This window comes from Crocodylus siamensis, chromosome 15 (genome assembly GCF_052110815.1).
Source record: "Crocodylus siamensis isolate JL-2025a chromosome 15, ASM5211081v1, whole genome shotgun sequence".
Classification (NCBI taxonomy): domain Eukaryota; kingdom Metazoa; phylum Chordata; order Crocodylia; family Crocodylidae; genus Crocodylus; species Crocodylus siamensis.
Window position 1 is genome coordinate 12,632,851 of NC_143409.1, and position 26,670 is coordinate 12,659,520.

The 26,670-nt window shown below is 44.0% G+C and overlaps 1 protein-coding gene across 7 annotated transcripts in view; it reads left to right on the forward strand.

Annotated features, from left to right (window-relative positions):
• Positions 1-26,670, forward strand: part of AKAP13 (A-kinase anchoring protein 13) — a 324,780-nt gene that overhangs the window by 220,463 nt on the left and 77,647 nt on the right. For all 7 annotated transcript variants that reach the window (XM_090029889.1, XM_090029887.1, XM_090029891.1 and 4 more), the window contains exons 11-12: positions 15,206-15,287; positions 21,684-21,820. In XM_090029889.1, the coding sequence (XP_089886015.1) occupies positions 15,206-15,287; positions 21,684-21,820 (219 nt within the window). The remainder of the gene's footprint in view (positions 1-15,205; positions 15,288-21,683; positions 21,821-26,670) is intronic.

Below are 26,670 nucleotides of genomic sequence, written 5' to 3' on the forward strand. Positions count from 1 at the left end.
CAGCCGGGCAGTGTGGGGAGCAGCGTCCGGCAGGTAAGTCTTTGGAGAGGAAGGGGCGGGGGCAGATCAAGGCCCCCACAGTGAGGGAGGCTGTGGGGCTCAGGCAGATCTGTGAATGGGACCTCAGGGTGGGAACAGGATGGAGCCATAGGCAGTTCATCTAGAGGATCAGTGTCCCAGTGCTTAAAAATGGCAGCAGGGGCTCTTGAACTAAAGCTCATCAAATGAGCTTTAGTTCAAGCACTGCCACCACAATTTTTAAGTGTTAGGATGCTTTTAACCAGAGCAGAGCCAAGCGGGGTGAGGGCAGAGGTGGGCTACCTGCTGTAGGCTCAGGGCTCTTCTCTCCACTGCTTTTGCCCTAGGAGCCACATGCTGGCCAAGCTGCATCCCCTGCCCATCTGGCAGCAGTGAGCTGTGCCTCCTGCAGCTAGACGAGCAGGAGACGTGGCCAGCACGTGGCTCCCGGGGGAAATGGATCAGGGCGACAAGCCCACAGCAGGCATCCCGCCTCCTCCCTTACCCTGCTCAGCTCTGCTCTGGTTAAATGTCCTGGCACTTAAAAGTGGTGGCAGCAGTGCTTGAAGTAAAGCTTATTCCAGGAGCTTTAGTTCAAGCGACCCCACTACCATTTTTAAGCATTGGGTTATTGATCTCCTGGCTGAGCTTCCCGCAGCTCCAGCCCATTCCCCATCCCAGCCTTGGGGTTCCATTCCACCCCTCTGCCCCAGGCCCTGCTCCACTGCCCCCCTCACTGTGGGGGGCCTTGATCTGCCCACCCCTCCACACCCCTTCCCTCCCCTGTGCCCCTTCCCCTCCACTGACTTACCTGCAAGACACTGCTCTCCGCACTGCCCAGCTGCACTCCTGACTGATGCATGCACACAGCATCCAGGGGCCATGGTCGGAAGGCATATTATATTTATCGGTACGTTATCAGCTACATCGGCCAAAGAAAGCCAGTAACTGATAACGTTAATTTTCCTTTAATCAGTGCCGATCTGATATAGCACCAATATATCAGTGCACCTCCAGATTTGACGGCACCTTTTGCCATATGTGGAGTGCTTGACTAATGTGATGTGCTCTCTTGGACTTTTGTGATTTCTCATCTCAATGAGCACGTGATTAGTGGGATTCATCACTGCATGAAAACTGGTGGCTTCAGAAAGTCCCCCAGTTCCTGTGGTGTCACTGGCATATGTTCTCATACTGAAAGCAGAAGCTAGATCTTTTAGGCCAGTGGATAGTGCTGCGGGAGAGATTCAGGTTTGAGAACCTGGTTGTGTTGTGGAGATGTGGTGAGAGGGGGAAGAGTGGAATTGCTGCAAGCAAATAAGGTAGGAGCTGAACATTTTCCAACCATACCCAGCCCCTTGCATCTCCTAGCAGTGGGCTGCTTACTTAGTGGCAGCCCCAGATAAGGATGCCAGACCTCTATGCTTGCTTGGTGAGTTGAACTCTTTGCAGAGGGTGACTTGATCACCGTGGGATGCGCAGCTCCTATTAAGTGGGGTTGAGCCATGCAAGACGGACCAAACTGGTGATTTACCTTGTGATAAACTCTCTCACCCAGAAATATTTTACAAACCAAGTGCCTCTGAGAATCAGTGTATACCCCAACACAAGGCAGGCACTTCTGGGGCAGAACTAGGCAGACGACCAAGCCCTAGCAGACTAGAGGTACTGCAGAGAAGGGCTGGAGCCCCTACGGCGAGGGAGCAGAGCTTTCTTAAAATCCTCCTCACAGACAGCAGGCAAGACCTCTGTGTTTTAAAGAGCCCTCTTGCATGAGATTCGCATGAAGCTCAATTTTTATCTATTTCGGAAGGATGCAGGGTTGAGTAATCTGCCAGGGTTTTGAGTTTGCGGTTGAGAGAAGTCTTATACAAGTAAGGAGACTCAGACCACTAAGCTGCTTCCTGCGGGGCTGCGTGGAAAGCCTGGGCAATCTCTAGCTGTCCTCGTTAGCGGAGTGAATCCGTGTGTTGGGGACATGCCTCCTCCCTGTGCGTTGAACAGAACGGCAGTGGATTTGACATTGCCATTACACAAAATCCGTATTCCTTCCTTTGTGACCGGGCTGAAGAACTCCCTTAATTCCCATCTTCCTGTCTAGCAACAGCTGCAAGCTGCAGTGTATGTTGAACCAATGTGGGAAAAAAGAAACATTATCTCTGCCCCCCCTTCTGCTCTCCTTTTTCTTCCTGCCCCTGTTTCTTTCTTTTTTAAGCCCAGAGTGAGCAAATATCTAAAGCCAGGAAAGCATGGAAAGATTGCATCCCATGAGAGGTCAGGGTGGGGTGGAAGCCAAAGGGGGCTGCGAAGGGGCTGAATCAATCTGAAAACAGGAAACTGTGTGGCAGCATGCATTCAGGGCCCAGCTGATGTGAATGAGCCATTGAGAGGGGGAGAGAGACTCGGCTACGGATGCACAAACTTTGTTTAAAAGACGCTGCCTTTGCGAGAGCAGCAAATAAGAGAGAATAGTATGTTTTGGGGTTTGTTTGTTTTTTTTAAACTTATTTTTAACAAGCCACTGAAGCTGCTTGCTTCTCCCTTTGTGCCGTGCCGGCAGAGAGAGCGCTGAAAATGGCTGGTTTCCGTTTTTCACACATTAAATCATAAGTTTCCATTCCTGCTTTGGGGAAGCTCTGAGTCCAAAGCCGTCTCTCTGGCTTTACCTGGGGTGGGGGAGAGGAGAAGGGTTGTTTTTTTTTTCTCCTGGCTCCTTTCTTAAAAATGCACGCACCTTTACCCTTCATCTCTGTGGACTAACTAAACCTGCAGAGAGGCGGCAGCTCGAGCTGTAAGGAACCGGGGTGGGGGGGAGAAGGAAGCCGGTGTTCCCCACCCACCCTGCCATCACCCCCTGTAAAGAGATGAATCATGTTCCCACAACTGCAATTAAGGTTTCAAGGCTCAAAGAACGCTGGTGCAGCTCTAAAAAGGCAAGTAATGACGTCTCAGTCCAAATCAGGAGGGAGTGGCTTTGTTTTATTTTTTTCTCCCCCTTTACCCTGTTATTAGAAATTCAGACTTATTCAAAAAACGATACCTCCCGCCTGGGGAACTGTGGACTGACTTGAAAGGAGGGAAAGTGGCTTTGTTTTCTTTTACACCTTCGAACAGTGAAAGCAGCAGCTTATCAGGGGCAATTGTTGTCTTTGGATTTTGTACTTGCACTCCTTTCTTTGGGTTAGACAGATTGCGGTGGAGACTAGCCCTGAGAGTTTCATCTCTCGGTGTGTTACTGGGTTCCAGTTGCAAACAGCTGGCTTTTGTTCTCTCTCTCTCCTTTCAAGAACTTTACTTTTGTATGTTTTTTTCTGCTATTAAAATTGGCTGGAAAACTTTTTATTATTCAAATGCAGTGGTCATTCTGGTGACATTCTTAGTGCTTTTCTTTTTAAAAAAAAAATCATATATAAAATACTGTCTCTAAAAAGATCGGCTTTGACTATAAATGCCTGCATTGTCTGCCTAAGCAAGCCCGCGTTCCAAGAGGACTTTATCAACCAGTTGCAGCTCGGGATTTTCTTTTTCCTGTTACGAGAATTGGCCAGGCTGTTGCGATTCGGAGACGCGGGGACTTCTCTGAGCACATACGTGAGAGATTTGGAGCGTGCGCCTTGACAACTTGATCCTGGAGTTAATGGTGGGCTCTGCTCCTCACGTTTTGCCTCAATATTTTTTCTGGACAAGATGTATGAGCGACACAAGAGACGGTACAGCCTGTGTGATATTTCCAAGGTGGGCAGGACGGTAGACGTTGTGTTGTTGAAGGTAGGGGCTTGTCTTTTTAACTCTCGCTCCTTTGTGCTGTTTCCTTGTCTTGAATCCATGAAAGTACTCTCTCCTGTAAATGCACCCCCAGGACAGATAGGTTTATGGCGGGGCAGTTTTGGGGATTTTTTGAAGGGGAGAGAGGAGCAGGTGGGAAATGGTTATCAGGCACTGTACTGCATTGATTGTCTCTTGAGATTTGCTATCACTGTGACACAGGCTGAGAGGTTACAGGCACCTACTTTTATATATTCTTTTTCAGATGTTCTCGCTAGTCAGCCCCCCTCTCCCTGCGTTTAAAATCACCAGATCTCTTCTTCAGCAAACTTCACACACTGATATGTTGGTTAAGTGGTTTGTTTGGTTTTTTCCAGCTAAATGAACATTTGTATCTTCCTCACAAAAGGAAAAGTGTAAAAGTGCACACTTCCCCGGCCGACTCTATATTTGGTCCTGAAAAGACGCAGCCACTTTTTTTTTTCTCTTTGTCTGTGCTGAATGCTGCTGGTTGTGGAGTTTGCTTAAAGCCTTTGCATATTTGTTTCTATGGACAGGGGTGTTTAGCTGGTTTGTTTGTTTGTTGCCTTCAGATGGGTGGAAGCAAGTGCTGGCAGTGCCTCTTGGCTAATTGTCTGAGTGCTGTCCTCCCTTGTCTAAAATTAGTAAGTGCTCCACCAAATGGCAAGGTGGCAGTCTGGGAATGTTGTCTATCACCATAATGGCACTTTTTGGGAGCTTAAACAGTTTCCTGGCAGGATGGATGGAAAGCAGGAGGCAGCCAAAGTGGCTTCATAATATAGCTTGGCTTTGATATCTTAACTCTGGGAGGAAAATTGCCTTTTTTGAAATAGGAATGGTGGGGTACTGCACAGTTTTGTGTCTGATTTTTGAGTGTCACAGTTACTAGCTCCTAGCATCCTCTTTTCTGTGTTTTAGAGGGGAAAATGAAATAGAAGCTTTGTGCATGATTATTTTGATTTAAGTAATACAGCGAATACAAAGAATACAATGAATACAATGAATACTTACAGGTTACCACCAAGTCACCCCTGAGCCTAGCCTGGAGAAGCATAGTCTCAGGAGTGACTTGGTGGCAGCCTATAAGTACATCGGGGTGGGCATCAGGATCTGGGGGAACACTTGTTCACCGAAGCGCCCCAAGGGAAGACAAGGACCAATGGTCACAAACTACTGCAAGACCGTTTTAGGCTGGACATAAGGAAAAATCTTCTTTACTGTCCGAGCCACCAAGGCCTGGAATAGACTCCCCCCAGATGTGGTGCGAGCACCTACTCTGGACACTTTCAAGAAACATTTGGATGGCTGTCTTGCTAGGATCATTTGACTCTAGCTGTCTTTCTGCCTCTTGGGCAAGAGGCTGGACCTGATGATCTTACAAGATCTCTTCCAGCCCAAATGTCTATGAAATCTATAAATTATTTTCTCATCAGTTTCCTAATCTGTCTTTCCTGCCTTAATCAACCTAGTATTTGCCAGCTCATGTGCATTTTGACATGGAGTTGCCAGTTTTTCCTTCTACTTTGTGCATTCTTCCTTCCCTACCAGAGAAAAAGGAAACAAATAAAGAACAAAACTGGTGGTTTTTTGTTTTGTTTCTTCCTCTTTATTGCATTTTATTGGAGCATTTTCTAATACTACCTTTAATGATGCCAATTACAATAGAAGACATTGGAATTCAATCTCTAGGCACTCTCCTGAGTCATAGACAAAATACTGTGCAGACATATTGTATAAACTCTGTTAGCTGTGGCCTGATAGTTTGGAAGAGCGCTGGTACCCCCTGACAGCTCCAGCTGCTTACATAAAAAGCACAATCGTCTTTGGAAGAAATATTGGCTGCCTGGGCTAACCTGGAATTTGCTGTAATTACCCAGCTAGTATTTCTAAAGTCATCAATTCCCTTAACTTTAATTGTTGTTCAATAAAACTTAAAAATGTCAAACAAAATCTGATTTCCTGTTGGTTCCCATCAGTGTTTTTCTAATCAGCTCTCAAACCCATGTCTTTTCCCAGAGATGACTCGGTGCCCATGTACATGTGCGTACATGCACACTTTGCTTCGTGGCACATAAAGACTAGGGATGAATGCAAAGGATTTTTAGATGGGATGGTGGTAGTGATGGCTATAGCTAAAATACAGTTCAGCTTTTATTTAGTTCCTTGTGGGTAAATCTGATTTAAGTAATACAATCCAATGAATAAATGAGATTCATCTTACAAAAGTCCAAGATAGCTCCATCACTTGTCTAAATTAGTGGCAAATAGTCTTTTGACATCACTGGAACTTGAATCAGGGCTTTAGGCATGGACATGCTTTTGTGCATTAAAATATTTTTAGAAGGAAGGAAAACACGCGCAGTCATTAGTTTGGTTTGGGTGGCACATTATTTCAGTAGTAAAATGTCTCCAAAGAAAGATCAGATATTGATGGAGTTAAACGAGAAAAAAACAGCATGATGGGACCATGCTTGTTCTTTGCTCTGTGTGAAATCACGGCGAGGTGAATACAAAAAAAAAAAAAAAAAAAAAGCAGCAAGCAAGTGGTTTCTGAGCTGGTCTATGATCTGGTTCCCATAGAATGACTTCTGATTCAAATTCTGGCAGAGGTGGGTAGATGTGTCCTTGGCTTTGCTTTTCATGTTGGTGGTCTCTATAGCAATGAGGCGGGGAAGACATTTGGGACGAGCTGTGAACCAAGTTCTCCTTTTATCTACAGTACATTAATAGCTGATTGGTTGCAAGACTTTGAGTACCAGTAGGTTGATTTGCCATGCTTGTCGCTTTCTAAAGGATTAACTTTTGCGGCTGAAATTTTTGATCTTTGGATTGAGCCAGAAACTATTTTGGAAAAGTTGACTCTCCGCCTTTTGGATTTGGAGGAGATTTTTGGTATTTCCCCCTGAAAAATGGAAAAGCTTTTTTTGTTTTGTTTTGTTTTGGTTTGGTTTGGTTTTTTTGTGGGAGTATCTTAAAAATTGCCACCATTTGAAATAGTGTGGAATGATTGCCCAGAAATGGCTCCTGCAGCACCACAGAGAAATCATAAAACTGGTGCAACTGTACAAGAGGATTCTGTCACTAGCAAGAGTTGGCTCAGTGATTCTACATCCCCTTTCCGCCTCGATTTAAGGGTCGGGGGTGTCACAGTGAGTGTGGTTATAGCATCTCCACCTACCTACCAGAGCTCTTAAGTCTCTGTGGGAGTCCAATTGGGGGTTTTCAGAGTATCTGTGCATTGGAATGTTTTCCATGTGGTTCTTGTACTGTAACTGTCGCTGTTATGATAGGGTGTCTAACAAATCTGATTTTCTGTGTATAGTAACCGGACTCCATGCAATGATTGCACCTTACAAATAGCCTTGAGGACTAGCTTATGCTTTGCTAAATATTAAAATAACAAACATGAGTGTTTGAAAATACAGGACTCAGCATTCATATTAGAAAATAATTTAAAATTGTTCACTGCCCTTTTGCACGCTTCTTGGTATCTTTGTACCTTCCTACTTGTGAACCTATTGGCTCCAGGTCAAGGTTCTGTCCACAGGATGCTGCAGAAGCCATTGAAATAACTGAATATTTGCCCTTTGTTTATTTCTTCACAAGCAAAGAAAGGGAGGACCAGATGCATCTGCAACTAAGTTCCAGATGACGGTTCCTATTGATTATCAGTGGAGGCTGAATCAGACCATCAGTTCATGAACTACATTTTCAGTCCCTGGTCCCGCCAAATTGCACTAATCCACGTCTGGGATAGCAAAGAAAAGGATGACGTATGCCATGTTTCATGTGATTGGTGCTTACATAAAGTAGTCACGTGGTAACATACCTAGTTCCTTCAGAACCAAGGCAGTCGGCACAACTTAGAGCAGCACGAACACTGCTGAAATACTTTGGGATCTGTTTGGAGGAAAACGTAAAGGTGTCTTTAACCTCCCTTTCCCAATTCCTTGTTGAAGTCGGTTTAAGCCAAGGTCTCTCTCTTAGTTAGCATGCGTGTGTACACCACACACACATGCATACTATACACTGTTACATTATATGTAGAGTGTGTGTGTGTATACACACAATATATATACCATACACTATTGAATTTTTTTATATATATAAAAAATAAAATGCAATAGTGTATAGTAAATGTGTGTGTATACACACTGTATATAATGTAACTGTGTATGGTGTACACGTACATGCTAACTAAGAGAGAGACCTTGGCTCACTCTCTCTGTCAAGGACAGGCAGTTTATTTGGGGCAGAAGGCCGCTTACTGAGTTTTGGGAAGCCATTGAGGGCCGCGTGACAGGCAGCTGGGAGCAGATAAATATTTAACTTTCTAAATTTTTTAGGGGTCCTGTGGGCTGGATAGAGTGGCCTGGAGGGCCGCATCCGACTCGCGAGCTGTATTTTGCCCACCCCTGCTCTATACATTTTGCGTGTGTGTGTGTGTACACGCATGCTTGAGAGGCAAGGTCTCATTGTTAGCATTTGTGTGCGTGTGGTGCGTACATGCATGCTAACGATGAGAGACATTTCAAACTCATACATGTGTGCACTCACCACTACTACTACTCTATGCATTATGTGTGTATAATATATATTTGCATGTTCTTGCTTTGTAGATTTCCTATTCCTGTTTCTTGGCCAAGTAAAAATATTTAAGCTGTTTCTGTTTGTTCCATAAACGTTCCCATCAAGTTCAAGGTATGCCTTTTCCTTTGTGGGAAGAAACCTTTAGCTTTTGGAATCCCCTGACTTTTCTTTGTTTGATTGAGTGCCTTAATACTGAATTAACATCAACTTGGGGGGGGGGTATTCTTTGGGCTCCTTTCAGAGAGAGAAAGTACATTTAATAAGTCGCAGGTTTAGTTTGCTTTGAGTCTGTTTTGTTTGGTGGTAGTACAGGATGTTTTCAGACTCCCTATATGTTGTTCCAGTCACCTGGAAAGAGAAAGGCAAATAGACGCATGGCAGATGTCTTGCTTGTACTTCGTGTGCTTGTGTGCTCGTGTGATTTTTTTTTTTTTTTTTTTGAGCTGTGTTCCTGTCTCAGCTTAAGTCGTGAAATGGTTCCCATCCAGAATATTTGCCAATTACTTTTTTAAGCCCGTGTTAGAGTACTGCTGAAGGAACTTGCGTTCTGCTAATGGGGAAGGGACCTCACCGTGGCAAAGGTTAGAGAACGTCCTTGGGACATTTATCAACTTCCCCATTCAGGAAATTGCCAGAGGGAATGCTGTAGTCTGGGAACTCCCTGGTGTTCTTAGACCACAAAGCAATAATTTATTCAGCAGCTGGAAAAGAGTCTCTTCCCTGTTGCCCCTTTAAACTACAGCTGTTCATAGTCCTTTCTTTGTAGAACTGCATGCGTCATGAATAGTCCCAGGCTTGCAAGGCATAAAAATAAGCATGGAAGCATGGCTTTGTGGGTTGGGGATCATAGTCCTTTTGTGGATGATATGGTCGTTGTACTCGTCAGAGGTGATGTCAAACTCTTGTCCTTTTAGCTTTGCAGGTTTTGCAGTCAGGAATACGTGGGGAGAGGGGAAGCGACTGAAAAAGTTGGGCAAAAATTGTAAAGTAAAAGGATTTGGTACTGTTGCTGTTACATTGGCGGCCAAGGTACTTAATTCTGAGGTGCAGTTTTATTCTCTTGGTTGACCCCCACCCCAGCTGCAACAATTTCTAAGGAACAGAGGTGGACATTGTGTTTCTGGATTTCCCTTTCCTGTAGGCCTGTCTTTGTTGTTGCGTGTGGAGGATCTTGAAAACCTAGGACGGTGTCTTAATTTTTTGCGAGGGATGGGAATCAATCCTTGTCAGCTCTTTACTTTATTTTCTGATGCAGGGATTACAAATGGCCCCTGTCATTACTCCATCCTAAATTTTAAATATTTACACTACTTAAAATACTTTCAATTCATCAAGTCAAATGATAAAGGTATTTTGGGGAATGCTGCAAAGGCAGGGCTAAGGTTTTAATTTATGTTAAAGCTCATTGCAAGGTTTCTAAATATTTAAACACATTGGATAAAAACATATTTGAAGTAAAGTAAGAAAGATACTTCGGTAACTTTTCTGCTGTAAGTTTGTTCCTCGTTAGATGTTTCAGTCCCTTTGCTAGTGCAGAGCAATACCAAGTATGGTATGGTGGTATTATATAAACAGAGTTTAAACAAATGGGTCATATATTTTTCTTTTAGTGAGATGGTGCCTTTGGACAATAGTGTCCTGCTCAAGTTATATGGCATAGCTTCAATGATGAGGGGTTTTAAAAAAGGAGAGAGAGATGGAAACGTTGCTTGAAAATATAAGATCAAGTTCAAATAATACAAAAGGAAATCAAATCTCTGGAGATTTTTGAGGAAATTAAAGTTAAACTCCTCTTGTTCCCTTTCCTCCGGAGATGCTTCAGTTTGATTTATAGCTTTGCCAGAAAAGTTGACAATTGCAAGGGTTTTTTTTTTCAATAGCAGAAAGCTTCCTGATGTCGGTGAAAAGTGTGAAGTGGAAATTAGACACTTTCAGAACATTATAAAATTGAGACATTTTCCAATAGCCGGTCCCCTCTCTCCATTAAAAGTGTTAGACGGGCTGCAGACATCCAATGTTGGTATCCTTTCCGGGCAGCTCCTTTGGGGAATCAGAAGCGTGGTAAAGCAGGAGCACTGGCTGTGCTGTCAGAGTACGCAGTGTACCACCAACGGTCCCGGTGTACATTGCAGTGCTGCAGTGTAGTTTATCTTAGCCATCAGTATATTCGACTTCCCAACGATCATACTTTTCACTGCATGTGTCGTGGCAGCTGCTGGTTGTAACGTTAGTCCGGATGACTCCCGTCTTGGAACAGTGGCCTTGGGAACCGCATTCAGATCTCCCACTGGCGCAGTCCGGGATGAGAAGGATAGATGTAAATCAGCAAGGCAGTTGACCTTGGCTGTCTGTTCTTGACTCTGAACCAAGTGTTAATAGTGACTGTTCTGGGAGGGTCTGATGCAACTGTTTAAACAGGTCTCTGAGAATCAGGAATCGATACTAGGTGTTACAGGGTACAGGCTGGTCTGTAAGGATGTTAGTAACTTTGCTCAGATTGGTAAGCAAAAGCAAAGGCAGGGAAAGCCTTGGGGATCTTTTAAAATGGAAGAGCTTTGTGTTTAGCTAAGGAAAATAGGAGCTGGTGTTCGCTAATTGTTCCCACATGATACAAAATGCAACTTAACAGCCCCTTTTAGCTAGAAGACTATCTTGTGTCTCCTCTTCCTTTTATTTTGCAAAGAGGTTTTTGTATTAAGTTACTTTGGGTTTTAAATTAAATGTCTGCAGAAAGTTGGCTCTGACAGTCAGGAAATCTGTGCATATGTGCCTTGCAAGAGAAATCTGCCAGCCTGGGGCCTGCACCGTCCCTTGCCTGTCTGGGTCTGTTGCTAGCCGGCTGCAGTACCTCCAGGCTGGTCTGTGCATGGGGTTTTAGAAAGACAGTTCTTGTGCATGCTTTTTCTGGATTCATTTGCCTTCATTGTAGATTAAAAGTTTTGAACCTTTCAGTGCAACCTTCCCAGGGGCATTGCTCCTGAAGTCTGCAAAGTGAGAGACTTCCTGTGAGAACGGTCAGGTTTTCTTCTGCTCCTGAAATGCTGCCCCTTAATCTCTATTTCCACTTGGAAATCCAGAGCCAACAGGCTGCCATCAGTAGCACTCAGTGTATCTTCCTATTGCTGGTGTCCCTTTGGAAGAAGGAGAATGGGGTAGCCAATTGGTGCTGGTCACAGATGATGTTTGGTATCCACCATAACTTCCTCAGGCACATGCCAGCCTTGCAGCTCTATTCCTTGAGTAGTCTTAAAACACCACCTTTAAAAACTTGCCTTTCCTGCATTTCATTCTTCAGCCCCTTCAAGGCATAACATTTGGGCAGGGAGTTGAAGATGGAGAAAGGGGAGCTCCAGGTAAAGAAATTTAAGATGGGATCAGCTCTGTATTGAGAGTCTGGAACATCCATTTTCTGGGAGCACCCAGAAACTATTCCCAGATGTTGCAGTCTTAATTTTCTGTGGCCTGGAGAGCACTCATTTACTGGGTGGCTGGGGGTTGCTTGTTTAGTTTATAAGTAATATTCTCCCTGAATCCGTACTACTAAATGACCAGTTGTGGGTATATCATAAGAACAGAGTTTGCACTATTGTAAGGAACGTTAAATAAAAAATATTAAAAGACGCCACATTAATTTCACCTTTCAGTGTTGCTCTTTCATTACTTAATCTTAGAATAGAGGACTTTAAATGCTTGTAAAAGCCTCAGACTAGGGAGGGCAGGACTGATTGGCTGATGGGAAAATATTCAAATATTTGTTGAAAAACCAGCAATATCTATAAAGCATTCACAATAAGTTATTCAGCCAGCTCTGTTTGAGAGCAAAATGAAGTGATGATGATCTAGCTCAATGCCGTTTATCTTGATTACAGCTCTGGGGTGAGGTTATCAACACACCACCTTTTTTATGTCTTGTGTTCCCTACCTCCTAATCACTTTTTTTCTAGGATCAGACTTCAAAGAATTATTTCCCCACAAGTAAGATTAGTGTAAATGAGGAGTAATTTTATTACTTACTACGGAGCTACATTTTTGTGAAATTGGTGTCAGTGAAAGTAAAACCGCTGCTCAAATGAAGGGAGATAGACGTTTCTCTGTGGCCTAAAAACAATGGCCTTAAACTGCAGCAGAGGAAGTTTAAGTTTGGAGATTAGGAGGAGCTTTCTAACTCTGAGGATGTTGGAACAGGCTACCTAGAGACGTCGTGGAGTCTCGATCCCAGGAAATTTTCAAGAGCAGACGCTTGGCTGGGATGTTTTAGTCTGGGGTGTTCCTGCCATGACCAGGCGTCTGGACTAGAGAACCTCAGGAAGTCCCTTCCAACCCTACTTTCCAATAATCCTTTATTATTTTCATGGGGGGGAGAAGGGGTAATACAACATAAAGGACCAGTAGAGGGAACTTTGTTTTCAAGCACAGAGTAAGTGGCTGTAGGGAACTTGCTTCAGCCTCATGCACTTGGACAATCTGGCAGTCATGATGCCATGCGTTTGCTTGTTCATTCCTTTAGGTTTGCCAATGAAATCCAAGGCATCCATTACAAAGAGACTTTACCTCGGCTTAGCAGAACAGATTAATAATGTTGCTGCATTTAGCTGTCGTCTTTGTGCTGCTAAGTGTGAAATAAATGCACACAGACCAGGAATGGATAGGTGTCACTTTTGTCTTAGACACCTTCTCTCAACCTCACTCCTACATTTGTTCTTTCAGAAGTAAATGGGAAAGTAAAAGAATGGAAAAGTAAACTCTTCAGTGTCTAACTGTTATTTAGTTAATGAGCTGTGAGCAATTTTGACAGACTTTACAGCACAATTGAGTTAATGTGCTGTGCATCACTTCCTAGGTAGTGTTCTGTTGCTAATAATAGGCCACTGTTGCTACCTCCTGTCCTATATATATCCCACACGTCTGTCTTTAGTAGTGGTGTGTATTATCATCAGTTTTTAAAAGCCCTGGTCATAGGGGCGAGACCCCCTAGTATTAAGCAGCATACAAACGAAAATGTGATCCTTGCCCCTGAATGATTATCATTTATGATGGATGAGATGGATTCTCCAAAGGATGTACCAAAGGAACAGTTGGAAAGGCTGGAGGATAACAGCTTTATGAGAGCCCAGGGAGAACAAGATTTCAAGAAGATTGCAGAGGGGTCAGTGGCTAACAGGTCCAACAGGCTTAAGTGTTATTTATGAGATATGGCAAAGAAGGGGTCAGTCAAGATTTTGGGCAGAGCACCTTCAATAGAAGGGAGGGGACAGAAGCCAGACTGGGGGCAAGAAACTTCAGGGAGTGATTGTAAGCAGCATGTTTTGGGAACTTAATAAAAGGAAGAAGGGACATGGGGTTTTAGTTATTTAGTTATTTTAAGACGGGGAAAACCGAAGCATATTTGAATTACAAGAGGAAATGGCCAGAGGGGAAGGTTAAGAGGAGTCAAAAAGGGATGCAAGTGACTGCAAGAGAGATCAGGCAGTGGGCTGGGATGGGTTCACTGAGGCAAGAGGGAGAGGTTGGGGGAGAGGAGCAGATAATGGACCTCTTGCATCTGATTTAGAAGGAGGAAAGGGGAGAGAAAGCAAGCTGCAGGGAGGGTTTAGACAAATCAGTCAGTGGTGTTGATAAGGAGTCTGAGATAAGGGGAATAAGCTGAGTTAGGCTGAAGAGGTAAAGTTGTTTAGGTAAGAAAATCGGAGAAGTGAAAGGAGGGTGATAGAGCAGAGAAGTAAGTCAGCCTGGTCACAAGGGGTGCATCTAAACATGCACTTTAATGCACAATAGCCTATTTTAATGTGCAGTAAAGTGTCACAAAACACCCATGCTCTTTAGCTAATGTGCATTAAAATAGGCTAATACGTATTTTTATAGTACTTCACAATGGAAGTACTAAATTTAATGTGCATTACCTAAAACACATTAATTGAATGTGTGGATGTGCCCAGGATTTCCAGAGAGGTTCCAAAGCATGTGAGCAAGAGCCAGAGAACTTGAATATTGGTATAAACCAGGGACTAGGGTTGGCTGGGTAGACCTTAGGGTCAAAAAGTAGAACAAACGAGTCCAGGCAGAAGGGGAGAGTGATGAATGGAGGGAATTGGCAGCTGTATCAGTGGAAGAAAGGAGGGGAGAGTTGAAAACAGATAAGAAGCCATCACCACTGATGAGCTAGTAGTCATGCAAAGGCTGAGTGGTAGGGTGTGGGTAATGTTGAAAGAGATAGGTGATGATTCTTATTAAGAAATGCTTTATATCCATTTTTTTCATAATAACCATCACTTCAGCTGTTTCCTACATCTGAAATCAAAAAGATAATGTGCTTCTTGTTCCCACTGTGTTTGGGTACATGCATGTTCTTGCCACCTTAACATCTGAGCATTTTACTGGCCTTAATATATTTACCTAACAACACTCTGCAGGGTAGGGAGTTGGTGTCATGTCTTTCCTGTTGATGGTTAACAGAAGTGCCAGGAGACAGGCGGTCACACGAAGGCAATAGAGCTGGAATTGAGTATGGCTCTCCTGCATCTCAAGCATGTGCCTTCAGCTCTGGATCCCCCCATGTTCTGAGCTCTCCACTCAAGCAAGGGACTCCTTTTTAAATTACTGCTTTTTGGGAAGACATTCTAGAGCATTTGATCATTTCTGAAACCACTTCAAAAAACCCCCTACTCCACTGTGACTCAGTACGGAGATTTTTCTGGCCCAGTAGGCAAAAAGGAAGCCATATAACATTATGGGAGACTGTTTATATTTTAGCAAGGCAAGACACTGGAGCTAAACAACATGTTGTTGATTTTGTGTTCTGTTTGCCTTTCAGATAAACCGTGAAAACTGGTGTCCAATAGAGCCTTGTTCCGATCCTTCACTGCTGGAGTCTAAGCGGACTCGTAAATCTACAGGTAAGCACCATATTGTTTGCAGACAGCCTGTTCACCAGGGAACTGATGCATCTGTCTTTCCAAGAAAACCCCAGACTTTCTTCCGTGGGTTTTCCCTTCTCCCCTGCCCTTTTCTCTTTCCTGTTTATCATCCCCTTAAAATGTGTGTGCAAATGGAAGTAAAAGATGTGTGTAATTACCATATTTATTTAAATACAAGATGAGATCTCTTCCCCCCCCACACCCCAATCAGCATGGGGAGGAAAGCCACGTCTTACGTCTGTATATGAGGAAACCTCATACAATAAATTGTCTAGCATTAAACTGCTGCCAAAAGCCGCATGTGCTCAGTAACGGAAATCAGCTATGAAGTTCATTAAATGCAGCCAACATTGCGCCTGACTATAAAACACAGGACCCATGTTGGGTAGACATGCTGATGAGAACTTTTTCTTGTGGCCTTTAAAAAACCACATGGGCAGTTGCTCCCCCCAAGATGGAACGAGCACCTGGCCCGGAGGTACTGCAGTACCAGGCTAGCACTCGGAGAGGCCAAAGCAAGTTTTGATGCCCTTCCCTGGTGCCAGTAATGCTAATGGGAGCCTACCACAAAGACAGATTACCACAGCCCATCTGACTAAGACGTCTGGCAGTGCCCATTTAACGCAACCTTCCCCTCCCTCCCCCCGAGGTCTGACTCTTTCCAGTCCTAGTGAACTACTACATTGCATATATTTCAACTTCCTCTACACTCCGACAGCTGAGCTGCACCTTTCCTTCCCAGTTCCAGTTATTCCTGTTTCTTCACCAGCCTTATGCCTGGCAAACACAACCCACTGGGGTCCCAAACGGTTCACCCAGAATCGCTGTGTGCCCCCCCCCGCCCCCCCAGACCCCGACCTGTCACACATGATTAGTGTGGCCCTGCCCTCTATGAGGTGGAGCCTGACCAGGTTGTCCTGCACCTCATCTGCGTATACATTTTTGGAGGATCTCAGGACTCAACACACTGTGGTTCCAGTCACAAGTGGAGGGTTAATTAGCACGAGACCTTTGTTGGGGGGATATCTGGAGTATACCCACATACTGAGCAGCGCTTAACTGTGGTGTCACCATGGCTTGACTTCGCTGGGGACTAGTCCAATGAACTGTGTGGTAAATCATGAGCCTCTTGGCTCTGGATTTTAATGTCATGTATAGTTTATACTGTATATAAAGCAGGTACAGAAAGGCCACTTAAAGTGTGTTTATAGTGTGCCTATGCTAAAACTTGTATCGGTTTTAAAAAATGCAAAATGCTGGGTGAGCTAAGTCTGTGGGTACTATGTGCAAATTACTGCAGGTATGTGTATTTCAAGGTCATTTTTTTCAACTGTGTCCCTCACTTCCACGTGCTTAGGGATAGCAGGGTCTGACGGTAAGGAGCTGTGGGAAGAGGCTGCAGGGGGAAGAATTTAGGGAGAGGCAAGGGACCTGAAGCCCCCAGATTTATTTTCCCTGCTGTAGCAGTGGGAGGGGAACAAATTCAAGGCAAACCTCCAATATGATTCCATACCCAGAAAATTATAACAAATTTCTAAATTTTATGCATAGAGAATCTCATTATTGGGGGATTAGCTTGTAGTTCCAGTGCCTGTATGTTTGGTACCGAGCAGTGTTATAACCGTCGTCTCATTAAGTGATTCGGCACAACTGTATTTTAGCCAGTACTTTGATTAGTAAAATACAAGGGGACCATGAGTGTGTGGATAACACCCCTGCTTACAAAAGGCAAACTTTAGAAGTCACATTTCGACATTCAGAAGTGCTGCAAACCTGGGAGCCTCCACTGATCCACAGGATTCAAAAAGCAGAAAGTTTGCGCAGAGCCATCTTTCCCACACCCCTCCCCTCAGTGGTAATGAACTTCAGGCCGTTTATGCTGTTTAGCATTTGCCTCTCCTTTGACACAGACATAAAAACTAGCCTGGCCAGTTTCAAAGAGGGCTTGATGTGCGAGATAAGAAAAAAGTTTCCTCTCTCCAGTATCTAGTGTGTGAGCTAGTGTGAGTTGGGGTAATTTGCTTGGACTCTTAATGGCAGCTTTGAATTGGGCTTTCCACACAGTAGCCTCTTTTTGCTTTGTTTCCATGAAAGCAATCGCTTCAGCGGTGGTGAAAGATGGAGTTACCTGTTGATGAATTGGGAGCTAAAGGTTAGCTCTCCTGAACGTACATTATTGGCTAACGGCAGTGTTGGCTTTTGAGCATTTGTGAACTCTTAGCTTCCTGCTGAATAATGCAGACAAGCATGTACATCAGGATACTATCTCCCTCGCATCAGACCATATTGCCTAATAAGTTAAATGTGTTGGGGCCGACTAGTAAGCTGACTGGCTGCCTATAACCCTGCTGACCGAAGAGTGACTGAGTGACTAAGTGTCCCCTACAAGCAAATATTATGTCTGAATTCCTGTGGGGTGGCAACAGTAACTGTCCTGATAACATGTTCACATGACATCATCTCCTGGGGCCTGCTCCTTTAAAAACGCACCAGAGGTTTTAGTGAAATTCATCAAATTTGTTCAAGTTTTTCACAATAACTCTTCATTGAGGGTGCCCGCCTGAGTCTCACCTCTTCATGGGGGAAACTCAGAAAAGCGTGGATTGAATCAGCAATGGGCCCCAGATGTGAAGTTCAGCTACAGCCTTGGCACAAGTACGGTGTGGAGATCTGTCTTGCACTTCTGTTCTGGTTCTTCTGTAGCTAGAATAGATCTTTAAACAAAATTTGGCTTTGTCTGGGGAAATGTCTGAGAACAGTGTACAGTATGCTGGTTTCTGGCTTGCTCCCTCCCAAAGCACCTCTCAGCAAGCCTTGTGCTGATTCTCTCAACAAGCTCCCATTGGCCAGGGCTGGCCTTCTAGCCAGCTTTCTTCAATGTCATCCTTCATCTGAGGCTGTAGCATCCATCTTGTCTACAAAAACATCTTCCAGCTGCATTCATGCATGTATAGAAGACTCCAGTTTCTTGTTGCTCCATAAGATCTCCCTCCATTCCCAGGTGTCTTCACCAAATAGACTCCAGGTCTGCCCCTTTGCTAGCAACTTCAGGATCTTCACCTGGCCTCCCCATCTATTCAAGAGCTTCCTTTCTGGGGGCATCCATCTATGTCCTTCCTGCTCCCGCTTCATATGGATATCCCTCTTTGAGTCCTGGCCTTGTCCTTGGGCATGCTGAAGAGGTTAATCCTTGTCCCCCCACATCTGTTCCTCCTCCTTTTCTCAGCCCCTCTTGCTGGGGTCCCATTCCCCCACTTCTTCTGGAGAGAGGATGCAGCTGCTTCTCCCTCATCTCACCCTGCCAACAGCCGGTACAGATCAAATCTGCCAGGCCTTCAAGGTGTTCATCCAGCACCAGTTACAGCTTGGGCTTCCCTAAGCAGCCCTTGTCCAAATGAATCGCCCCCGTACTTCAGTCCCGTTCAGGATTTCAAGCTCATGACAGTCAGGGAGCTAATAGGCTCTATCTAAACAATTATATTATTTCTGAGTCCCTCCAGACCAGGGGTGGGCAAAATACAACACACAGGCCGAATCCGGCCCACGGAGGGGCTTTGTCCAGCCTGCTGCAGGCCCCGCCTGGCCCTGGCGCATCCTGCCACTGCCTGGGCATGCAGCAGGGATGGGGTGGCTCTGTGGCAGGACTGCCTCTCTAGGCATCCCAGGCTGCTGCCACTGGCCCCAGCCTCATGGGACAGGCGGGGACCAGCATGCACAGCCCTGTCCCCATGCTGGCTCTGGGTTTGCCCGTCTGGGCTGAGCAGCAGCAGCACAGGACAAATTGCAGCTCAGCACAGGGCAAAAGTGGCCCCTCCCCTGCCCCTACCCCTTGCCGGCTCTATTTCAATAGAGTTTAATAGTGGATTGGCTGATTTCTGTGCACTAAACCATCTCTTGTAGGACTAGAACCCGCAAATTCTATAGGAGGCTATAGAAAATGTCAGACGTTCTTTCTGTTAACTTTATCAGATTCTTCATAAAGGCTGTTGAATACTTTGCAAACTGTGGTTTTCCCTATGGATCGCAGGGCAGCCAAGTCTACCCTGTCTCCTTCTCTTCGAGATGATCTTGTAGTAATTGAATGTAGTGAACTGCTTGGAATTTTCTTTCCCAGGGTTTTTCAGTCTGGAATTGTGTTTGTCTCTCCATATGCTCATAAAAATGTGCCCCTTATTTTATTTTCACGTGCATCTTGGAGAAGGGGAGAGAGAGCAAGTTGAGCAGTAAATCATGAGTGCATAGTAACTGCATGATTTCTGTGTAAGGAAGAGTCATCCATCTACCTCTGTTGTTGTGGGACTGTCGTCATCGGGGCTTATCGGGTCACAAGTGCAAGAGACTGGAGTCCCATATTGTGCAACGTACACACTGGTTTAAAAAAAAAAAAAAAAGCAAATGAAAACAAGCAAAGCCTCCGCGAAAAGGCGGGGAGTTACTTCGAACAGATCTCGGATTTGGACAGTTCTCAGCACAGATGGGATGAGGTATGTGTGAGGGCTTTTTCCACCCCCCTCCATTGTGTCTTGAAAGAAAGAAACTCCTTCTTCCTCTTCCACCCTGTCATGCCCCTCTGCTGGTCCTGCGATTCCTTTCAGTGCCTGCGGTGATTTATTATCTGGGCGAGGTATCTGTCCATTGGTGAATCTGGAGCTTCCCTGTGAAGTTTCCATCAGACCGTCGCTGAGCCAGTTTGTTTTTCAGGCTGGAATGTGGACATGCTCTGTTAATTTGCCAGCTGGATTGTCATGATGCTGCCTCACAAGCTATTTTGTTTTTGGGGTTTCTTTTTTTTTTTTCATTTTCTTTCTTTCTTTTCTTTTCCCCTCTCTGCCCCTCTCACTTACGGAAAAGAGGTTCAGATTTTCCAGGTTTCTTGAAAGGGGAGAAAGAGCAGGGAATAACCACACCTCCTACAGTAAGTGCTTTTCCTATTCTCCGCGGTGTGGAAACTCGGTGGAATATCCGTGTTTCCAATAGGCCTCTTTCGTGAGCATAATTACAGTACCACAGGGAGCAACCTAACTCTCCACCACTGGAAGGCAGTTTTCTAGGGAAGCGGCCAGTGCATTTGAGAGCATTATTTTCATTCTCTTTGCACTTTCCACTATTCTTGTTCTATCCAGCAACTCCCGAGCCGTCTGCTTTTTGTGCTAGCCAACGGATGCGGATGGAAAGTGGGTGGATCCAGGCTGTTCCTAGACATAATGGCTTAGTGCTGTTTCCAAGTGTCAATGGTTGGCCAGTTAGCTCTTACTTGCTACCATAACGAAAGGCAAGGGCATGACACGTCCACAGTGTAGCTCTCGGTGACTCAATGGACCATGCATTGCAGCCAGTCTTCCTAGAAGTCTCTTCTCTTGTCAAGCTGTGCACCCTGAACTCCCTTAGCTCAGCTGAGCCTGGTCTTCCTACATTTGTGTCTCCTGGGCCAGGGTTAAAGTTTCAGCAAGGAAGGACTGTGGTAACTTGGGCTTCTGGGAAACCTTAGGGGTAGAACCTGCTTGGAAGTTACGTCTCCTGACAACAGGCTCAATCCTTAACCCTTCATCTGAGCTTTGCAAACTAGCTGCCTACAGATGATATCTTAGAGCTCCCATCAGAGATCATTTGGACCATTGAAAAGTCTAGGAAAGAGAAAGGGGGGGGAACCCTCTCTTAGAGCTGCCTCCTTCCATTCTAGATATATCCAAGTTGTACAGTTTGTAAGCTTCACCCAGCTGAAGATGAGCAAATGCTAAACAGTATTTTTCCCCTTTTTAGGTTCCAAAAAATGTGTTTCTCTCTCACATTTATGGGCCGGTCTTGACAGGGGAAAGATGGGGGTTTGATCAAATGAAAATTATCGTGGAAAAAAGCCGTGTTCTTAAGCATTTTATTTTTTTTCCTCAGAAAGCTAAATATTTTTTAGCTGAAAACTGAAAATGTTCAGTTTTTTCATTTAAAAAAAAATTGGCAGTCAAATTTGGTCAGCTCACACCTCGATTTTTAAAACCTGTCCAGCATGGCATTTCTGTTTTACCCAGACCATACACTGGTGCCGCTTGCCAAGCCCGCAAAACAATTTCTGAACTGTTGGGCAAATTGTTTAAAATCCCACATTAATGTTTTACAGGGGTGCACACATGATGCTAAACAAATGAGGTTTCTAAAGTGCATTGCATGCTGATTAGACCCTGCAGATAAATCAGGAGCAATTACCTGCCGTTATTGGTGCAGTTATAGGTCTACAACTAGCTCCAGGTCTCGTGATGCCATCTGCAGTTGATTTCATTGAATTTGTTTCAGGCACCTCGTGTTGCAGTGCCTGAAACTCAGCGTATGTCTGCAGAAGAAAAGGTTGGATTGTAACTCTTTTTGTGCACTCTGTTTCTTCAGAATGTGAACATTTCCTGGAGGATGGGCTGAGCAGAGTCTGCGCCTCATCACAGGGTATCCTTAAAAGAGAGTCTGGGAGTGAGTCTGAATACTTCTCCTTGCCTGGTGATGGGATGGATGACATAGTCTTTGGAAAGGTAAGCTGACAGCACAGGGCCTGGTTCAAACTCTAGGAGCTGGTCCTACAACGCCACAGAGAAACCACTTCCATTGATATCAGTATGGAAATCAGAAGGAAATGACCTCCTGTTTTGATACAGCAATAAGAGGGACATGTTTGTGGTTATTTTCTATCAGGTGTTATTTTTCAGAGACTCTGTAATCCCTCCTGCATTCAAGAGAAGGTTTCTATTTTAGCAGTCTATAGATAGATCAGCCACAAAGGGCAGAACTGACAAAACCATGCTTTGTTGTAGGGTCTCTGATAAGGACTACACAAAGGCTTTAGTATTTGGAGGTAGTGTTTCTCAAAGACATTTTCTCCTGCAGGTGGGGACCCCCTGGAAAACACTTTGCTATCTATTGGCATCCTCTGCATTGTAGACTGTAGGAGAACCAGTGCGAGCCTGATACCAGGAAAAAAAAACCAAAACCCCCCTGATTCTTCAGCCCAATTCTGCTGTACAGAGTAGCACAGTTTTGTTTCCCAAGGTAGCAAAATATTAAGCATTAATACTGCTAGTGCCTTGCAGTATTAATACTGCTAAGGCTAGTTTTGAGAGAGAAACTGAAGAAAATGTTTTTACACTCACTAAGGATAGCAGAAAAATGGAAAAAAACCAAACCCGACCTCTTTTCACGGTTCTCATCCATCTACATGTAGTATCATGTTTTGCATTGCTTACTGATGATAAAGAACGTCAAAATTGAGATTTGGAACCAGGCTTTTAAATTTACTTCAGAATTTGCCTTAAGCCTGTTGCTCTCTGTACAAGTACAGCTTAGGCCTGTCTTAATGGTAATTGATTTCTCCTCCTCGAATGTCCATACAGTCTGAGAATAAAAGTAGGGCAACAAATAGTTGAAAAGACAGCTGGAAAAAAATGGTGCTCCATAATAATGGGGTCACTTGATTCCTGTGAACAACCATCACAAACCTTGGGACAAGCTCTGGCTGTGGTTTCTGCACATCTTGTCCAAGCGTAATGGGGCATGTAGTCATCTTATGCTTACCTGAGGCATAGACACGTTTTTCCATAAGAAAATTGAGTTGAGTATGGTTTCCATGCACACTTGCAGAGAAATGTATTTGACAAACTGAATTTATCTTTATTTAAATCAAGTCAGATGATGGTGAATGTTTTCCAGCAGGATGGGATAGACCACAGCCTGGACTTAGTGATCTCATGTGCTATAAATGAACTGGAAAGTCATCCTTAATGAATGTGGGAGGGGACAGAGCTTACCAGCCTCACCCTTTCCTATCTCACGTGCTCAGCAGTGGGGGAGCTCTTGCCTCTGACAATGCTGCAGGGCTTTTATCCTGGTCAGGCAAAGTAAAACATGTCTCCAGTTTTCCCATTTGTACAAGTTACAGAATCAGTCTTTGTGTGTTATAAGTCTGATTCTCAGGAGGATAGTTGCAAGAAAGCAAAGGGGAGCATGTATTAAATTATATATGGGCCAGAAGTTTTGCTTTTCCATCTTTTTAGCGGGAGAGAACATTTCTCAACATAGAAACAGCAAAATGGAGGTCTGTAAAGGAATTCCATGTGCCAAGGTTGTCCCTGGGGAAGAAATGTCGAAGTGCAGGATGCACGATTCTTCCATGGCTCCATTTCAGTTGCAGGACAGATTGACAAAACTGTTTTATTTGACAAATGAAAAGCTCTTACCAATTCTGTGTTCTTTGACAGCAGAGAGAAGGATAATGCTTGACAACATTCAGGGATATAGTTTGGAAGGTTATGCAAAGCTAAAAGACATAGGTGATTAGAGCCTTCCTGGCACGTCCATCTTTCTTCACGTTACTAACCTTCCATCTTTAACAGTTTAGTTCCCCGTCTCTGTTCCCCACCTCACCCCTACTTCCTGCAGTTGTGCATCCATTCATTATATAATTATCAATACCAAATTAGCTTAATTAGGGGTTTCATTTGACCTTTTTTCCTATGGGCCCAGTTAGACCTGGCAAAATCAGCTTAAAAAATTAAGACACACTGAACACGATCTAGTGGACCCTGGGATTTTTGCTTGGTTTTTACAGACACTGGTACAAACCCATTTTTGTTTGAAAGTAAGCTTGCAAAGAGGAAACTGCTGTTGGTACTTATGCAAATACGTATTTCAGATAAACGCTTATGAAATATGTGTATTTAGCATAATCATAGATGCTGGCTGTGTTTGAACGGACATCTTAAAATTTCTTGTGGGTTTGGAAAGTATTCAGTTCCAAAGCATGGCCAATGTCATATAACTTAGGTGACCAAGCACATAGCAAACTGTGAACAGCCTGTAATGTTCACATCAACCAATTTATCAAGCAGTTCCGAACAACAAACATGGTTGCAAAGATCGGAATCTGCCAGCTTATCAGGCTTTTTCACTAACAGAAAAGCATTTCACTTGCTAAATAAATCACAAGCAGCTTTCTCAGTTCTAGTCCCAATACTGATAAGATGCACTTTGTAAACTCAAAAAACTGCCTGTTCAAGGAAGAAGAGCCATTGGACTAAAAATGTTACCTATGCACTTCAGGTCACATGCACTGATGTTTGCATTACTTAATGTGTTGGACAGGCAGTCAAAACTCAGGGGAAAATGAGTGAGAAACAGAGAAACTAGGCTGACTAAAAAATAAATGTAGAGATAATATGAAAAAGAACAACAGTGGAAAACCCACTGAATAAGTAGTGATACTGCTGTAGGATAACTATGAACAGTACCATGTTTACTTAAATCCAAGACAAGGTCCCCCCCGCCCCCCATTTAACATGGGGCAGGGGCAAGAAGCAGGGCATTTGACTCCCCCTATCCCACTGTTTCTCCAACTGTAGCAATGGGGGAGGGCATGAATTTAAGACAATCCTCCAATAATTAGATTCTCAACATGGAAAATTATAACAAATGTATACATGTTCCATGTGTCGAATCTAATTACTGTGGGGGGGCATCTTAAATTTCACCTGGCATGCTGCAATTCGACCCATCCCTGCTGATTATTGTTATTATAAAAGTTCCCATTTCCCCCTTGGGTGGAGTTACACTTCAACTGTCTGTTGCTGCAGCTGTTAGCTGCAGAGAACACCTACTCCCATTAACAGGGGAGTTATGAAGAGTGAAGTGAGTGATGGGTCTGCTCTGGGAAATCCAATAGTACTTATGAAATATATTTAGGAAACTGTAGGCAGATCCAGGCTGTATATTGAGCTTCATCAGGAATCCTTGCCACCTCCACAGAATTGCTAAAACTTCATCCATTTTAAGCCCTCCTTCTGTTCAGGGACCCTAGAGAATTGAGAAGCACCAAGGTCTGCAGGTGCCCGAGATGGGACCTGATGATAGGCACGTACGTTCTCATTACTAGGTACTGTGCCATATTGTTCTGAAGAGCACAGACCGAGTTGAGCACCTTGTACCGAAGAGAGGAGAGCTCCACAATCAATACCCTTCTCAGACGCTTCCTGCAGATACTTTTGGGGCATCTGCTGGAATCCAAGTCACTTACAACTGAGTTCCAGGATTTCAGCAAAATGTCATGCTCTGTTGCAATGTTTATTTCCATGTCTAGTCATCCTCCCGGTTCCCTAAAGATCTATCTGTTTAGTGGACAGGCTTTGCTACACCCTCTTCTCAATGATTAATGCTTTGTACGGTCATTTCCTGTGATGGGTTGCCTAGCGCTGCCTCCCTGGGGCATAGCTAGTAACGTTCGCTCCGCTTAGCTTTTAACTTTAAGATTCATAGTCTCTTCTAAACTTCTGATGTTGCAGATACTCTAAGGCAGATTGATATCTCTGAAAACCATGGGTTTTGCTTGACACCGTCGTCTTTTACTTTGTGAGCTACATCACCCTTACCAATTAAGCTATGATGTATTTTGTGCAGCTGGAGAAAAGGGAAGCTCTATGGATTCACATATATAAATTGTAGGTGGATAAGGAGAGGAGGATATATAGAGAGAAATAATTATTGTCATGAATAAATAGTGTATCCTTCGCTATCCACAATGCAAAAATGATTCAGGATTTGCCTAATGATCTCTTAATTGGTGCTTGCGCAGTTACATGCATTGGTTCCTTCATCTTTGTCCTCCCCAGAAACTTTTGCACACCCCTTTCTAATAGCATGAAAGCAACCAATTATGGTTGCCAATGACACTCCAAGCTGTAGGCATACAACACCCCCTTGTGACGACACCTTCTCCAGTTGCTTGTACTTCTAAGGATTTTTGTTATCTAGTCTCTTTTCCTTAGAAACATCCAGGGAACTAGCATACAGATGTGAATGTAATGATCATCAGCATGATTCATCAGCAGTGCTTAAGGACAGTACTCTCTCACTCATGCAAGAGGACCTCATTAGCTAGAAAAAATAGGAGCTATGAACTGTGGACCAGGTACTATAGTGGGGATTTGTACTAGAGGTTATAGGATATATTACCATATATGTTTAGTTGTACAGTAATGGAAGAATTGCTAAGGCTAAAAATAACCCTATGCAGTGATGCTGATGAGTGGTTTATGACTAGCAGAACTTGTGATGTGAAGAGGCTGTGGTCTTGTGTTGTGGGTTTTGCTTTCAGCATTTGGTCATTACTTAGGTGAGTCTGAGATCTCCAAGCAGGGTAAAAAATGTGTTATCTTAAGGAGTTTTTAATCGCTGATTTTTTGTCTTAATGCAGTTTTTACTGGTTTTATAATTAACTAGGTAAATTGGGGAGAAGAGATGTAGTAGGTCACGTCGGGCATTTTTACATGTGCTCCTGAGAATTTGGGGGAGAGGAGTCCTTTAATTAGAACTGTTCTGAGAGCTGCTGTAATTATAG